This window comes from Polypterus senegalus, chromosome 11 (assembly GCF_016835505.1).
Source record: "Polypterus senegalus isolate Bchr_013 chromosome 11, ASM1683550v1, whole genome shotgun sequence".
In the NCBI taxonomy this organism is placed as follows: domain Eukaryota; kingdom Metazoa; phylum Chordata; class Cladistia; order Polypteriformes; family Polypteridae; genus Polypterus; species Polypterus senegalus.
In genome coordinates, this window is record NC_053164.1 from 51,878,542 (window position 1) to 51,895,932 (window position 17,391).

Sequence of the window (17,391 nt, forward strand, 5' to 3'; positions counted from 1 at the left end):
CCCAGCCAACACAGGGTGCAAGGCAAAAAAAAAACCCCGGGCAGGGCGCCAGCCCACCGAAAGGGCACACACTAGGGATAATTTAGGAACGCCAGTGCACCTAACCTACATGTCTTTGGACTGTGGGAGGAAACCCATGCAGGCACGGGGAGAACCCTGCAAGTGAACCCGGGTCTCCTAACTGTGAGGCAGCAGCGCTACCACTGCACCAGAGTGCTGCCCTTGACGTTTGTGAAAACCGTATGAGCATTTTTTTACCCTGTTAACTTTTTAAAATGTTTTCACTTTCTCAGTATTTCATATATGAAGGAAGTATTGCTTTAATGAAAACATCTTCTTTCTGGTTTTTAATGGAAGAATACATTGTGAATATCCCTGGGACATGTTTTGACCATTTTTGGAAAGATGTGTAGGCGCCTGAATGTCCATGTGTCCAAAGTAAAAATGTTTGGATTTGGAAACTCAAGAATAAATGGACCAATTTTTATGAAATGTTGTGGACACTATAAACTTATTTTAGTCTTAAGAACTGATTAGGTTTTTGAGTGAATTCCTTGTTATTAGCATCAAGTTTTCAATAGTATAGTTTTATATTTGAAAAACTACCTGAAAAGTCGGAATTAGCTTAAGTTGCCCTAAATGTAAGTGTTCATAAGAAATGTAATGATCTACTTTGAGGTACAAATACATAATAAGAATAGTTGTGTCAGATATGTGACATAATTAAACAAGTGCTTCAATTGAAATGTTTAAAGTCTGAATATTTACAATTATGATAGGAATTTGTTTTTTTACTCTCTGATTGAGGTCCATAGATGACTAGATACCTAGTAAAGGATCACTATCAGTGACAGTCAAAGCAGAGCTAAAAAGTTTACAAAATGTAGCATAAATATGTAGGATTTAAAAGAATGACGGTGAATTTGGATATGTCTTGCTGATGACCTCACCTTTGGCATGGCCAACTCTTGATCCAAACCCACTCTGACCTTAAACAGCAGGAAGAATCCAGCACAGAACATGAACAGAAAGATAATCATCTGTGGAATCAAAACAATGGACATGATTTCACCCGCATAGACATACAGTATGTTAGCATATACAGCACTTAAGACTTAGGAGAACATAGCAGAGACCGAAGGATCTTCAATAACCATAGTCTTGTGAAATCAGTCTGTGATTCCATAAACTGATTCACCTTTTCAGACAATCTTGGAAGTTGTAGTATATTTTCATAAAATGCATATTATGAGTATACATTGAAGCATTTAAATGGCTAAGCCAAACAGTTTTATGATTTGAGTTCTCAGGTCTGCTGGTTTGCATTCCAAACGCATTTTTCTTGCTTGTAATTTAAACCCTGTTTCTTCATCTTTTTTAAGGCAAGGAGGCTGCTGTTCTAAATAATATCAGCTGCATTTTTTTTCTTTCAACCTAAGGCAGTTTAAAAAAAAAATAAATAAAAAGATCTGTTAAATATAAAGTGCTTGGTCAGATAACAAGATGATGAAGTACCCAAGAATCAATGCAGTGTTTAGGGTGCATGCTGGCTGTGTTGATTATTTGGAATTGAATTCTTAAATAAGCTCAGTGCTGGTCTAGTGATGTCACTGCTCTGCCTTTTTCTGCTAATTCTTATGAAAACTGATGCTTTACTTCACTGTGTGACTTTTTCACAGCTCCTACATGAAATAGTATTTTTTCTGTAAACACAATGAAAAAATATGAGTGTTCCCCTTCAAGTGTTGTGGTGTTCTCTCACAGTTCTCTAATACAAAGTTCCCAGTTAACTCGCCACTAACAGCTTGTGGGAATGTAGCTGCATCATATCTGCATTTGAGGATCTAGTGTTTATCTATACATTTTCTTCAAAGCCACCCTGAAAATACCTTGAGATACTGTGGGCTCCACAAGTAGCCATATACAATTCTTGGAAAAAAATTCCCAAAGAGGTAAGTGCTGCAAGTTTCATGGTGATACAGCCATTCCCTCAAGCACTTTTAAAACTAGCACTGTATTTATTATTCATCATATAACCTCACAGAGATTCCATACCACAAAAATCCGAGTGCAGTTGTTCAAGAGAAAAGGTGCATAGTACTTCTTCATGAGTGGCATGAGAAAGCCTTCACTCTTTTTCTTCTGTTTGGTTTTACTCTTGGTCTTGATACAGCAGACCACATCATAACGCATGGCTTCTTGCCGCTTTGCATCCAGAGAAAGCAGTGCCACAAAGGCAGTCATTTGGAGGAGAAAGTCAAATAACACTGCAAGAGCAGCATATAAAGCAAATGTCTTCACGGCTGGCATGGTACTGAGTGCTCCTGTAAGACATAAAGGAATAGCCTGAGCCTGTGCAAGCAGTTTTACCAAACACCAAGAGGATGGCCCCTGAAGGGAGGCATGTGTATGTTAGGCCCTCCAGTCCTGGAAAGGTGTCCTGTGAGAGTAAAAGGAAACGAGTCAAAGAGACACTGGCCTGAAAATCACAGTTCAGTCAAACAGCAAATTACCACTGACGGCTGCTTGACTGAAAAATTCGCAAACATTATGCCAAGCAATAAAAAAAGCATTCTCTGTGACCACAGTAATATCTAGGAGGTCAAGCTTAGGGACGCACCATTATGCACTAATCCGTGTCATGTCATATATGTTGATTCCAGTACTGATGTTTGTTATTTCCTGCTTTTTCTGCATTTTGTTTATTTTTTTGTTCTAAACTGACAATTTAAGACATATTATTTAAATGATCCGCGGTGGGCTGGCACCCTGCCCGGGGTTTGTTTCCTGCCTTGCGCCCTGTGTTGGCTGGGATTGGCTCCAGCAGACCCCTGTGACCCTGTAGTTTAGGATATAGCGATTTGGATTATGGATGGATTATTTAAATGATATAATATTTTTCCTCTTGTCTTCATTTCTAGATCAAATTAAATAAAAATAACAAAACAGTCTTACATTTTTTCATGTTTTTTTTTAAATGGCAGCATTGGAATAGTGCTTTATTCATTTTCCTCAAATAACAGCTCAACTGCCAAAGCAAAAATGGCTTGTGATGAAGACAACATGGAATTTTCATCTTTTTTTTTTTAGACTCCTCCAGGTGGCATAATTGTTTATATCACTTTTTTTGTTGTCACTAATATTCATGATGAAAAACTACCACACAGCCAACAATTTATCAAGAAAATGGAATGTTACTCATGGAAAAGTGTTCTATCATATTATGTATATAGCATATCAACAATCTTGACATCAGATATGTTACCCGGTCAGTTTTTATTTACTCCATTATTGGCTAACACAAAGTTGGATTTGAATGCATAATTTCCCAGTATATACTGTATAAGAGTGGTGCATGTATTACTCAGAACATGTAAGGAAAGTCTTATCATAAAGTACAAAGTAAATCAGAATCCACTGCAAAATTCAAATGCCATTTGAAGTCAAACTGCACAGGTGGAGTAGCTTTTGTTGACCTCAAACATTTCAGCAAGCACCCCCTTTCTTACCTCCCATCTCCTTGTCTCTCATTCACTTGTGACCTTTACTTGTTCCTTCTGCCAGTAAGCCTTTGGTAGAACTCTGCATGAGACTCTAGACTGATTACGTGCTCTGACTTGAGGCAGATTTAAACACCCTCTCAGGGCCAATTTTAACTATGCCCATAAAAAATGTATGTGGTTGGGGCAGTCCTGCTTACACTAAAAGAACTGAAGCACAGACCTCTTTTATCAACCCCAATATCTCTGCACTGTTTCAATTTCAGTAGCCCTTGAAATGCTGAGTTTCTCAGACAGCCTTCTCAGCTATCTATACATTCCTTTAAGAAACAACTTAGTCCCAGTCATTTCTAGGACCCCGTGCTACCACCTTATTGGTTGATGATTTCTAACTGGTTTGTGCTATTCTCCACTTTTGAAAGGGCAACATGATTTCCCACCTCTTACCATGGGCAATGTGCTACCTAACTGCTGCGAAATGTTGCAGCCACTCGCTGATCTTCACTTCCTCAAATAGGTCAGACATCCATGGCACCAACTTGTATTTTGGAATAAACACTGCACCTAGGAAGCAGTGGTAGCTGGTTAAAAAAAATAATTTGGGCTGGGGTGCAGTTTTTGGGGAAACAAACTAAAGCCGCACTTATCTATTATATAGTGCCCTTCACATCTATCTGGTCATTCCACATGCTCTCATGGTCCTCATCATAGTGCAAATGCAATTTTGTCCTGTCCAGTACCAGATCTATAGGACAGATCCACATCCAGATCAGTGTTTCCCAACCTTTTTTTTCCTGTGGTGGCACACTTTCTGTAACCAAAATCAACGGTACAGCACTGTTCTACTAACCACAAACATGTATACTGTATGTATGTATGTGTATATATATATATATGTGTATATATGTATGTATATATATGTATATGTGTATATGTATATGTATGTGTATATATATATATGTATATGTATATGTATATGTGTATATGTATATGTGTATATATATATATATGTATATATGTATATGTATATGTATATGTGTATATGTATATGTGTGTGTATATATATATGTATGTATATGTGTGTGTATATGTATATATATACTGTATATATATATGTATATATATATATATATATAATATACTGTGTATATCACACACATGCTCAACTGACCAAAGGGGAGGAACTACCAGAGAAGCCACTAAGAATGGATCTCTGAGATCAGCGTTTGCAGACATGGCCCTTAATGAGCACTTTGAAGGCATCTGCAAGGTGCATCGACCATTTGCCTGCCCCTCTCTGCCTTCAGAGTCAAATCTTATGCCCACTATCCATCAGCCCTGTGAGGGTAGTTTGCCCCTCTCAGATTCAGCCCCAAGTGCACTTCACTGTTATGTCCATGGCACACCTGGGTAGCTCTCATGGCACACCACTGTTGAAAAACATTGGTCTAGATGACTGCGGCAACTTTCACACCACTTTTGCAATTTTCAGAAAAATGTTTTAGGTCTCTACCCCCATCATTTTCAAAACAGCAAAAGGGAAAACAAAAAAAAGGAATTACTTATTTCACATTCAGTTAGCCATCTTTGTCACAAGAGCAGAAAAAGTCTGTGTGTAAGCTCATCCTCAATCACTTGCCTGCTGCTGAACTCTTAAGTCAGGTTGGTCCAGTCCAAGCTTCTTTATATTATTTTTTTCTTCAAGTGAACAATTTATGAAGGGCTGTTTTATTAAAGAATTAACAATTTTTTTTGTTTTCTGAAGTTCCACTTGAAGTTGCCATCTGCATAAAGTCACACTCGCTCATCTCTAGTTACGTTAATGGTGGGTGTGAACTGCAAACCATTAATGTGAAACTGAAATAGTGTGTCGACAATTGTGCAATCACATTAGATTAAATAAACCTAAAACAAAACTAATTTGCTGCCAATAAATGTGGAAGTGTCCAGGGTGCAGGGAGCTGCATCCCCATAAAAAAACTGGACAGCAACCAATTAAAGGTCTGCCTCAGATCACCTGTTTGCAAAAAGATCCAGGACTTTCATACACTCACATATGACCAGCGCCTTGATAAGTATTCACACAGAAATGAAACACGTACAAATCAGAACCAGTTTTTAATGGATGTTGAGATATGCGGACAGCAGGCACATTGTACAAATAAACAAATTTATTTCATGATTATTTTGCATTACCTAATTAATTTAAGTACATTTTTAAACTGACAATGCTAGGACGTCATTTTTTTCTGCCCTGTACTGGTACCCCTGTCTATTGACTTGTTAGGGTCTTTCCCTGAAGTCACTTTCCCCTAAAAGTGCTACAGTGTAGCTAGGTTCCAATGGCCTGTTTACTTGTCTAGAGTGTCTGCTTTGTTTTTGGAAGCCTGGCATAAACATATCTGTCATGTGACAGAGTAGGTACTCTTTCTGGAAAAACAATAGAAGATGCAACACTTATATCTAAAGGGGCCACAACCTTTCAACTCTGACATTTTACGTTGCTCTCTTCTTATTAGAGTATGTCTTTTTATTTGCTGGAGGTCTGCTATAGAGGTTTACTCAGTTCTGGCACTCGTCCACTGTGTCCAGAGTTAAGTCAGTTAGTGAACATCTACATTACAACATTCACTTTGAAAATTCTCTACTGTGTCCCTTAGACAGCATCTTTGAAAAGTTGTCACTGAGTTTCTGCTAAGCAGCAGAGCCACTCACCTAAAAAGAAGCATATAGACTCTGACAGGCTGCACAGGAGCATGCTGGGAGCTACAGAGCCAAGCACTCTTCCAATATGTTCCTCTGTCTTCTCACCTGGCTTTCTCTCATCTCTCTATAACAGTTAGAAAAACATTCATGTGTCCACAGTGTTTAACAAAGACATGTTATGAGACAGAGAGAATGCTCAAAACGAAGTAAATTAGGCAATAAAATGTGTACTGTTTGCAGAAAGTGTAGGCGGGGTATGTAGAAAGCTAATATAGCAACTAAATTTTTTAACTGACAAAGGAGTTGTTATGCAGAAAGTAATGAATTTCTACAACATAGGTGGCACTTTGGGTGCAGAAAATGGTGTGGGAATAGCAATAGTAGCCAGTGTGAGAAATCCACGTAAAAACGATTGGACCATGTTCTCCATTCTGACTTCTAAAGGAGTCTCCATGGCATTAAGGAGAAATTAAACTGTGTCAAAAGTAGTATATGGTCTATGGGAGTGACAAGTCAGAACATGAAGCAGCAATGATGGAGATGAGAATGATGTGTGGAGTGCAACCAAATTAGAGGAAGAAGAATGACATGGTGTGAGAGCAAAGGGCATTATGCTGACAGAGTATGAATGAGTAAAGAAGTGCATCAAGAAATAGGTGAAAGGGATTAGGCCAAGAGGGAGGCCTATGATGACATGATTGATGTGGTGTGAGATGATATGTAAAGAATTGGCCTCACCCCAAAAGATGCCCTGGAGTGTGGAGAAAAGATCTGGGACAACTGGTTAACCTTGGTGAAACCAAAAATTAACCAATAAACCATGATGCTGATAATGAACTGGCTATGGTTGGGAAACACTACCATCTGCCCTTAGTGATATTTTAGAAGTTGCTGGCCCCTTGAGAATCCTTAACCAGGCAGCTGGGATGTATAGTGGTATTGGGGATACGAGAAGGAAGCCAGGGACAGAGTATATCTACGGCCTGTGATTCTAAAGCATGAAACTGTTATACTTATCCATGAGCACAGACAATCATGCAGGCTGAAAGACGGTGTCTGGAGTGTCTACTCGCCCTATTTAGAACCAGACATGCCTTTCATGCCCACTAGGATGTTTCCCATGTCCTCCAAAGAAGGTTTCTGCTACCCTGCCATGCTGGTAGCCTGGAAGCAGTTTAAATGTAAATGCTGACCATGAGAGTGTGGTGGGGTATGAGGAGGGAATATACATGCTGGTGGCCAGAATTGAACAGTGGTAAGTAAATACCCTAACATAAAAGTACAGCAGGGGAAGAGTTCTTAGGTGGGAGGAATGTGACCAAAGAGAGGGTGGAAGATGTGAAAGGAATTAGCATTTACTGTATTATGTATTAGTAGGTTTTTACCCTCCATATTATTCCTAGATAACAATAGGCAAAAGGGTTATAAAAGTTTCAAATAGTTGGAGGTTACTGGATCGGATCTTTAAGCCCTGAGCTTGGTTCTACTGTTGGCATACATTATAGAATTTACCTGCAGCTCCAGCACAAAGATGAAGACATTGTCCGCTCCCACTGCCAGCACTAGAAAGGGCACAACTTCCAAGATAATAAGTGAGGATGGAATTCCAATCCAGGCATAGAAGCCCATGGAGGACAGAACAGCACACCCCACCACCAAGATTCCTCCAAGTCCCACAACAATCTTTGAGTCAATCTGAAAATGGAGAGAAGTCAGCTCTGCTCAGTTTTCCAGCAGGTCTCATGCATTACTTTTGTGGTTTCTAGAGATTTCGTAAGTCTTTTGTGTTTGAGCTGTTAAACATATATTCCCATGGTTCTGTGTATAAACAGACATTATTTATTGTGATTTTTATTCAATGTGCTGTAAATAGAATAAATTATGCTTGCAAATGGACAAAAAACAAAGAAGGGTGCTGGTTAGTCTGGCCTGCACACTGCCCTGGCTAAAAGAACTAGAAGGAGAAAGTTCAGGCAGCTGTGCATGAAATGAAAATAATGTAGGATTGCGCCTTGATGAGAAGCTGCTAAGTGCAGTTCTTGAGGAAGTTGCTTAAATATCAATCCTACTGCATCACCTTATATATAAAATTGCAAATCTACCTCTAAGTTTGGAATTATTCATATACAGTATTGGGGTTTTGGTATCATTGAATGATTTCACCAGAATGATAAGTTTTGATACGTTCTGTACAGTTTAATACAGTGGTCTGTCTGCCTCTTGTAATCTTGGATTTTCGTGAGCTGCTTTCCCAGCCTCACTGACACATGCGGTGTGACTTTCATAAGAACACAAGGAAAGTTTTTTGCAAGAACAGACCATTTAATGCTTTATATCTTGTTGTGTCCAACATAAGGTCAGGTCAAAATGTTAGGGTTTCACAATATTGCACTTTAATGCTTCATATATCTTATTTCTCAGTTTGAGAAAGTAATGTATACTACTGGCTATCACTTGTGGACATGATGTATTTCAACACTTTTAACATGTATTTTCTTACTTTCAGTGAATGAAGACTGAACTGTTGTTTCTTTTTAAATCTCTTTTTCTAGCTCACACATTACAGTTCTAAGGTTAGCTTAGTAACTCTTCTCTTGACCTTCTGCGTTAATGAAAACACTTTCTAGTAACATGAAGATCAAAACTAACAGTATTAGAGATATTACTTCTCAATTATGTTATTCAATATGTAACAAAACTTTCTTTCACTTGTTCATCACCAAAGCCACCTAATAGATACTGTAATTTCATTAATATACTACAAGTCAGTTACCAGTCTAAAAATGCATATTTTACAAACAGTGTAACCAACACACTTTAGAAATATTAAAACATATTACTGACAGAAAGATGAGTCGAAGCTCGGCCATTTCAAGCCCCTTCTCTCTCAACTCACCAGCACACGTTTACATGAAGAGTACTCGCCGAGAGCCAAAGCAATGTAAATAAAGATTACAATGTAGCTGATCATAAACACTGGAATGTCTTCTGCTGTTGTCCTGTTGATTTCATCTTCTAGTGATCTCTGTAGATAATGGAAAGAAGTGTTAGGACTTATTCATCTTTATGGATGCTACAGACTTAAAATGCCATCTTGCATCCTGACATTCTTTAGGTCCTATCACAGTGTGGAAGTTAACTTTGGCCTTCGTTCAAGATTAAAACAAGTTTCAGAAATGACCCTTGTGTGTCCTTGAAGAAGACTGCTGTTAAATGAAGGATGGAGTGTATTCTCGTTATCATACCAGTTTAATTGGGACTCGGTTGCATGAATTTTTCAATCGTCACTCACTATCTCAAACAATAACACAAAATAATTTCCTGTCTTTCTTGGTGAAGAACGTACCTCTGCCATATATGCCAATGTGAAGTTGGTTGAAGGGTTTTTCTGGTACTCCTGGATAATCTCTAAGTACTTCTGCTCCCATTTTTCAACAATTTTGAACTTGGAGTCGCCCCGAGGATAGTTGTTTAGTGAAAATGTGAGGATGAGTGCTTGTGCCAAGGAGTAATCATTGTCTTTTGGAGTAAAGAAACATAAAGAAATATTATTAAAAAATAAGGGAATTGGCAAACTTTTTCTCATTTAAAACCAAATAAACAGAAAGAGAGCAAAACTGGTGAAGTTTTATAAAGTGGTGTTCAAGAGCTGCCACATTCTTTTTGCAGTCATCATATTCTGGAACAAAGACAAATGCTTTTTTCCCCCAGTAGGTTGATGCATACATATGGATGGAAAAACATAAGGGAAGGACGTAAGACAAATAGATAACCAGACTGGTAAAAAAAAATATTTATTGACTAGCAGACCTTGTGCGCTTCGCTGCATTCGCTGTAGTTGGAATAATTATGTATCTACATGCAACTTATAGAGCTTCTTTATATACATTTTTGGTTTGTCCTCCTGAAGCCAAAATATATAAATTTTCTCTTTGACTAATTCGTGAACATGCTACATAAAAAATAGAAACGGGAAAAACGGCAACACCGCCGGGAACAACAGTAAATGAGATAAAGTAAAAGTCTACCAAACACTAAATGAGATAAAGTAAAAAAGGGCAACAGCGCCAGGAACAACAGTAAAAAACAACAGTAAATGAGATAAAGTAAAAGTCTACTAAACACTAAAGTACAAAAACGAAGTAGAAAGTAACAATAAACTGCAACACCACCGGGAACACAGTCACACTGCGTCTACTAAACACTAAGAAACACTAAGTAGAAACACTAAAGGAAAAAATACTATTCAGTAAGTACTGCGTCTAGTAAACAGTAAATCAGTAAAGGAGAGAGGACTAAACACTAAGGAAAAAGAACGGCAAGACGGTGTCAGCTGCGGAGCTCAGCTCGGAGCGAAATGAAGTGAATGAAATGAGGTGAATGGGAGGGGAGATGATCACGTGACTCCCCCACCCGCCTTAACTCTCCATCCCTCCACAAACACAGTCTCTCGGATCCCAACTCTCCTTTATACTGTATGTATAGATGAATTACAGCATTCTAAACATTGTCACCTTCTATATACTTCCCCCTCCTGATCTCTACACTGTTCCATATGTATATTCCATTCTTCTTCTTCTTCTTCTTCTTCTTCTTCCAGTCTTCCCTACTTTCTCTTCTGTTCTTTTTCTAGTTTTCTGTGGTGGTGCAGATCACCACCACCTAATCAAAGCACCGTGATGTCCCTACATTGATGGATTAAAGGCCAGAAGTCCACGTGACCGTCATCATCAAGTCCTTCCATGAGAACCCTGAATACCATGAGGACTGATCATTTCTGTTAGGTAGAATGCCTAGAGGGGGCTGGCTGGTCTCATGGCCATGCGCTTTTGAATATGAATTTCCCCTTGGGATTAATAAAAGTATCTATTTATCTACCTATGGCCTGGAACCCCTGCAGAGTTTATTTTTTCTCCAGCCGTCTGTTTTTTCTGTCCTCCCTGGTCGTCAGACTTTTCATTTTATTCTATGTTAATTAGTGTTCTCTAATTTTAATTATTTATTTTGTCTTTTTTCTCTTTCTACATCATGTAAAGCACTTTGAGCTACATTGTTTGTATGAAAATGTGCTATAAAAATAAATGTTGTTGTTGTTCCACTGATTGAAACAGTGCTGGGTCTTCTTGCTTGAGGCTCTTCAACAGACTTGCTGTTTCTGTCTTCATTTCATCCATTGAAGAAAAATGTGTTCCCTTCAGGTCACTTTTGATTTTTGAAAACAAGTAAAAATCACAGGGAGCTAAATCAGGCGAATAGGGAGGATGATCAAGGACAGGAATGTTTTTGTCAGTCAAAAACTGCTTTATAGAAAAAGCATTGTGCGCAGGAGAGTTGTCCTGTCTTGTCTCGCTGTTCGATTTTTTTTATAGCGGCAACTCGTGTAGCGATTGTGGTATAAATACTGACTGGGCTCTTCACAGGATATACCTAGCTGGTCGGCGCTTTGAGAGGGCGTGTAGGAGGGGATATAGTTCTATGATTCACGTCCAGCCGACCTCCGGATATTTTTGTGTCTCACCTCGTAAGTCTTGATTTGGAGTGTCATGTTCTTTGCTTTTGGTTGTCATGAATGTATGCCACTTGTATCAATCTTTTATAGTACTTGTAAGAGACTGGCCAGTGGCCAGTTAGAGTCTAGCATGTTTTTTTCAGGCCTGAAGAGCATTCGCTATACGGTGGTAGAGAACATTACTGTCCTTAAATTGTATCCAACAATCAAGCCTGAAAAAAAATTTCAACCTTGGATCATCTGGAGACATTGCATGTCTAATATAGCTATTGACCTTAAGAGGATACTATTTAATATCAAATGCTATCAACTGGCAAAGCTCATAAAATTTTAATTGGAAAGAGAGTGAAATAACACACGTCATGTGAATGGGAATGATTGTCAGTTTTGTACAGCTAGTGGACAATGATTTACAGAAGCACTTCAGAAGAACTTCGATAAGTGCAATTAGAAGGCAGGCCTGGCAGATGGCAGTGGAAATAATTGGCTGGAATAGTCATATCTGAAAGAGAACACTAGACACATTATAAGAAGCTCAAAAATATTTTTTCACTACGTTCACTAATTCCTTCTAAATGGCGGTTTGTAACTGACATCTTGCATGAATGTGGGGTATTCACAGATACATCGACAGCAGGCTTTAAGATTTTAGCTCTTTGTTAGTGTGCAGCCTGTGGATGATGTTACACGTCACTTTTGGAATCTAGCAAACAGAAGGCATCTAGTTTATCTAACAACGTTATTAAAAAAAATGCATTTGTGATATACATTTATAGCAAGTTATTTTTTCCGGCATTAATATGTTAACCTCTTAAAAAAAAGAGTAGTCAAGTGTCTGAAAACTTCTGTGGCCTCAAAATCCTCCTTCAAAGATAAAACAGCTTTTCAAAGCCATTATCTATCTGTGCAAGGCATAAAGTCACGAAAGCAACAGGGAAAGGAAGTAAAACTTTTAAGGCACCTGCATTATGATCTACATTCTGCCTCAGATTGTCTGCTTAGAAAATGCTGGAATATCCATTGTGGTAGCAACTGATACAAAAAAATCAAATATAAGTTCTGTAGGGCAGCACGGTGACGCAGTGGTAGCACTGCTGCCTCGCAGTTAGGGTTTGCTTCCTGGGTCCTCCCCGTGTCTGCGTTGGTTTCCTCCCACAGTCCAAAGACATGCAGGTTAGGTGCACTGGCGATACTAAATTGTCCCTACTGCTTGGTGTGTGTGTGTGTGCCCTGCGGTGGGCTGGCGCCCTGCCCGGGGTTTGTTTCCTGCCTTGCACCCTGTGTTGGCTGAGATTGGCTCCAGCAGACCCCCCGTGACCCTGTGTTAGGAAATAGCGGGTTGGATAATGACTGACTGACTAATCTCTTTATAGTACAATTTTACCTTGGCAAATGTATTTACTTGTATTTAATCAATTTAAGGCAGACTCATTGGTGCTTCTGGTACTGCAGTCGTCTCTGCTGTGCGGTCAATTAACCCAACCACTTACTGGTATTGGCTTTTTTCTGACACTTATCTTTGCTAACTACATCTTGGTATTTGAAAGAAGAACCTTTAAACTGCCCGGTTAATCATGAGGATATCAATTTTCCTATGTCTGTGTAATATATAATGTCATTTAATGGGCAGCAATATCAAGATCATGCAAAACTATTCAAATGTTTCACTTTGAATGTGGAGGTTTTTGACATCCTTAGCATTTGTTGGCCACCAACACAATACTGCGTAATAGTGAATAAAACCCTTTTGATTTGTGCCTCATAGTAGCTTAAAAATGCATTCCTGTTGATAGTCTCAGACTTTAACGCGGTGATTCCCAATGTGAGAATGTAGGTACGTTAAACAATTTATAAAATGAAAAAACAGAAATTCACTGTTAAAAATGATAGAAAAAATTAAACAAATAATTTAAATTTTTTACAGAGACATTTATATATTTATATAAAGAGAGAAGGGATGGTGAAGAACCCTTTAATTAATGATTTTACAACCGGCTTGGGTTTTTCTACTTAGAAATCTTTTTTACCATTAAAATAATACAATTTTGCAATATAACAAAAATATAAAATGATCAAAATATTACAGAAAAAGCTGTCATTAAAGTTATTTTATATTTATGAATATGAATCTCATAGTATATGTTTTCAAAACTGTATTTGCTGCATTTTCATATTATATTATTTTTTTTTTTTCTTAGTGATTTCCTTTCCCCCTTAGACCAAATTAATGACATTATGGGCTTCCTCCACTTGAGTAGTTCACTTTTTGAATAGGTAATAATAAGAATAAGGTACATGTTTCAGTGGGGGACATCATCATTTTACAGAGGCCTAGGTGGGACACGGCCAAAAAAAGGTTGCGAACCGCTGGTGTAACTGATAGCTTTAATCATAACATCATCTGCATTTTAACCTGGTAGAGATTTGTTTACTGCCTTTTTCTTTGTAAAGATTCGTCCTGTGAAAGTGGCTATATAAAGTAAAGTCAGATTATTTGAAATACTCTTCTGTTTTTACAAATTGTCTGGAAGGCTTCTTTTTACGAACTTGTTCTATTAGGACTGTTAGCCCCACGGATCGAGTGGCTAAAGGGAAAACACCACCTCCTTGATCAAGTCATGGTTGACAACGAACTCTTGAGACAATATGGTATCATTTTTATCAGTTACCCGCATGTTATAAACTTTTCCTTAACCCTCTTTATATAACTCGGGAGTGAGCACTGGCGAGGGGGGTTTCTCTTTCAAATGCCTTTTTAACAATTTGTTATTGTCCTCTTATTTTTCTGAATTCAAATGAAAAAAAAAATGATCACAAAAAAGGTCCATGTGTGATTTAAACAACACAAGAAAGAAAGTGTACAACCGTTTGGGCCCACTGAGTGCAATATTTACCCAGCACTTTGCTTAATTCTCAGTATTTGTCACCACTATCTGTTTCCACTTCTTTAGCAGGTACACTATCGTCAAATCTCTTACTTTCATAGCCTCCAACTGCCAGGAAAGGGAACACTGGAGCTCCATAATCAGCCATGCAACTGAGTCCAAGGCCTGTTGTATCTTTGAAGGTCAGAGGAGAGCTGCATGAGATGTAAAATATGACAGTAGTTAGTATCTTTGGCTAGTGTCATGCGACTGGAACTCAACAGATCTACACTCCTTTCCACCAGTGTCACTCTGCATGTCTTCTCAGATCTCGTTCATGTTAGATAATGTGTGGATTTGAGTGTAAATGGGCCCCTGCCATGAACCGGTACCCCCTTGACAGCCGGTTCCTGCCTTGAACCCAAAGCTGCCAAGGTAGTTTCCAGTTCCTCCTGTGACACTGACCTGAATTAGGCAGGGCTGAGAATGTTATACCATGTTATGTTATTTTCAGTGTGAAAAATCTCTCCGTAGAAGACATTTCCTGAATTGTGTTAAAGTTTTCTGAACCTTATCAGGCGTGTTTTCTTAATCACTCTTTATGTGACTGTGATTCTGTTAGTAGGTGACACCAAATGCATAAATGATTTACAAAACAATACAAAATACATTTTAGACCTTGATAGCTCATCTCTCATTTTAGGTGTTAAAAATTAAAATATTAGTTCATTTTCTGTTTTTTTTTTTCTCTCTAAATGAACTCAATAATATATATACATAAGTCATGTACCTTCAGGAGGCCAGATTCACATCTCAGCAGTCATGGTCTACTGGAGCTTGTATGTCCTCCAGCAATAATCCACATTTTTCCATAATTTCCAAACTATATAGATTACGCCAAATTAATCGGCAGCTTTAGACCTTGTATGTGTGTTGGAGTTAATGAGTGTGCTTGAGATGAACTGGTTAACCAATAAATGGTTGGTTTCTTGTCTTGTGCTGCACCAGCTCCATAAATCCTTGCAATTGGAAGAAGTGAGCTCAGGAAATCGCCAGGTTTCTGTCATGTCACTGAAATATCTTATAATGTAATTTTTTATCTCAATTTGGATTAACTGGTTTAAAAACTTGATCGATATTATGCCTAATGTGTTTTACATGAAAATATTTTAACACAAACAGCATTCCATATTGTAGTAACTACTGTAAAAGAAGGAACTCATGGATTTATCCTGCCAAATCCAAACTGAACCCAACAGCATTTTATTTAGCAAATAAGAAAGGAAAGAATTTGAAAACCAGCAGAAAAGAGTCATTTGGACAAGGATTGTTGAAAAGTGGCAGAAATGTTTAAAGATATAGTGCGAACTCTATGTAAGTACCCCTAAAAGCCAGATCATCTGCTAGGTGGACTTTTTAAATTTTCATTAGTTAGCATGTTGTTTTGGGTGAAAAATGCAGTCTCAGCACAAACTCCACTAATGATCATCTACACAAATATTAAAAAAAAATGATGCAAGTCGAAGAAAATTGTAGGCATTAGTGTTGCTTTGTCTGTGTCATTGTCACGTGACCTCCATGCATTCATTTTTCAAACATTTAATTGCCTGAACACCATCATGTCATCTTAATGAGTAACAAGCTTATAAATGGTGTTCCTGTGTTGTGGGCAGTTCAGAAAAAATGCCTTTACTGCAGAGAATAGCGAATATAAAGAAATAAGAAAAGCAATGAAAATGAAAACTTCCAGTTATCACTGTATTGCATCTGATAGCAATGTCTTCCAGACAACTGATAATGTTGACTCATATGGAAAAAATGAAAATGAAAAAAAAAAAGATTGTTTTCATTGCTAATGTTCATTATTTTAAAATACAATTCCACAGGGGAAAACTTTTGCCCCCAAACTAAATCCACCACGATGAGCAACTTTGCATATCTGCCCGAAGTCATAAAGTTATATACAGTATACCTCGTTAAGAGGATTTCCCTAGTAAATAAAGTATCTATCTATCTATCTATCTATCTATCTATCTATCTATCTATCTATCTATCTATCTATCTAAAGCGCAGGGACAGTCACTAACAAGGGGAAAACGTCTGGAATGGGGAATATGTGCAACATTTGGCAGAGGAAGGTTCAACAAGGTGGATTTTCATGCCACACAAACACACATTCAGCTTTACATTACAAGTATGTACTGGGACCAGATGTATTACTTTACCACTCATGTCTTTTATAAAACAAATTGTAAACAGAAGCCTATAAAGTGATTCAGTGGACATAATTCAGACTCATTCTCATAGGTACAATTTACTTACATTCATAATTTGACCAAACATCTCTACTTTATTCACCAAGAAATATCTGCAGCATATCATCACAATCTGTGTTTTTGTGGAACATGTTGGGTGTCCACATTAGCACAGTGTAAATAATAAATGCCGTATACTTCCCAGAAGCTCAGTATGATTGATGTTCTTAAAGGCACATTATCAGAATCTGTTTAGTACATCAGAAGTGGAGTCTTTATATCACTTTCCTTTCTCGGCACAAAATAAAATGAAGGAATGTAGTGGGAATTGAAATTAGAATCCACTAAAATATTCAGTCAGTTTTAACATTCTTTTGAAAACGTTTGTCATATTCAATTTTCAAAGGTTCTTTTGCATTGATATCTGCTGTAATTCAGTAAGCCATCCAAACTGATTTTGTCAAACACGTCTTACTTAGATACACACTCATGCTAATGTGCACTCACATAAATGCTTGTACAACTGTGAAAAAGATGCTGAATGTAGACTTATCCAT

At 37.9% G+C, this 17,391-nt stretch overlaps 1 protein-coding gene across 1 annotated transcript in view; it reads right to left on the reverse strand.

Annotated features, from left to right (window-relative positions):
- npc1l1 (NPC1-like 1) overlaps positions 1–17,391 on the reverse strand; it is a 45,976-nt gene that overhangs the window by 13,533 nt on the left and 15,052 nt on the right. Inside the window, exons 3-9 of the mRNA XM_039767941.1 lie at positions 14,694–14,794; positions 9,553–9,725; positions 9,103–9,231; positions 7,719–7,901; positions 6,216–6,330; positions 2,056–2,324; positions 951–1,040 (exon numbers count right to left, since the gene is read on the reverse strand). Coding sequence (XP_039623875.1) covers positions 951–1,040; positions 2,056–2,324; positions 6,216–6,330; positions 7,719–7,901; positions 9,103–9,231; positions 9,553–9,725; positions 14,694–14,794 — 1,060 coding nt within the window. The remainder of the gene's footprint in view (positions 1–950; positions 1,041–2,055; positions 2,325–6,215; positions 6,331–7,718; positions 7,902–9,102; positions 9,232–9,552; positions 9,726–14,693; positions 14,795–17,391) is intronic.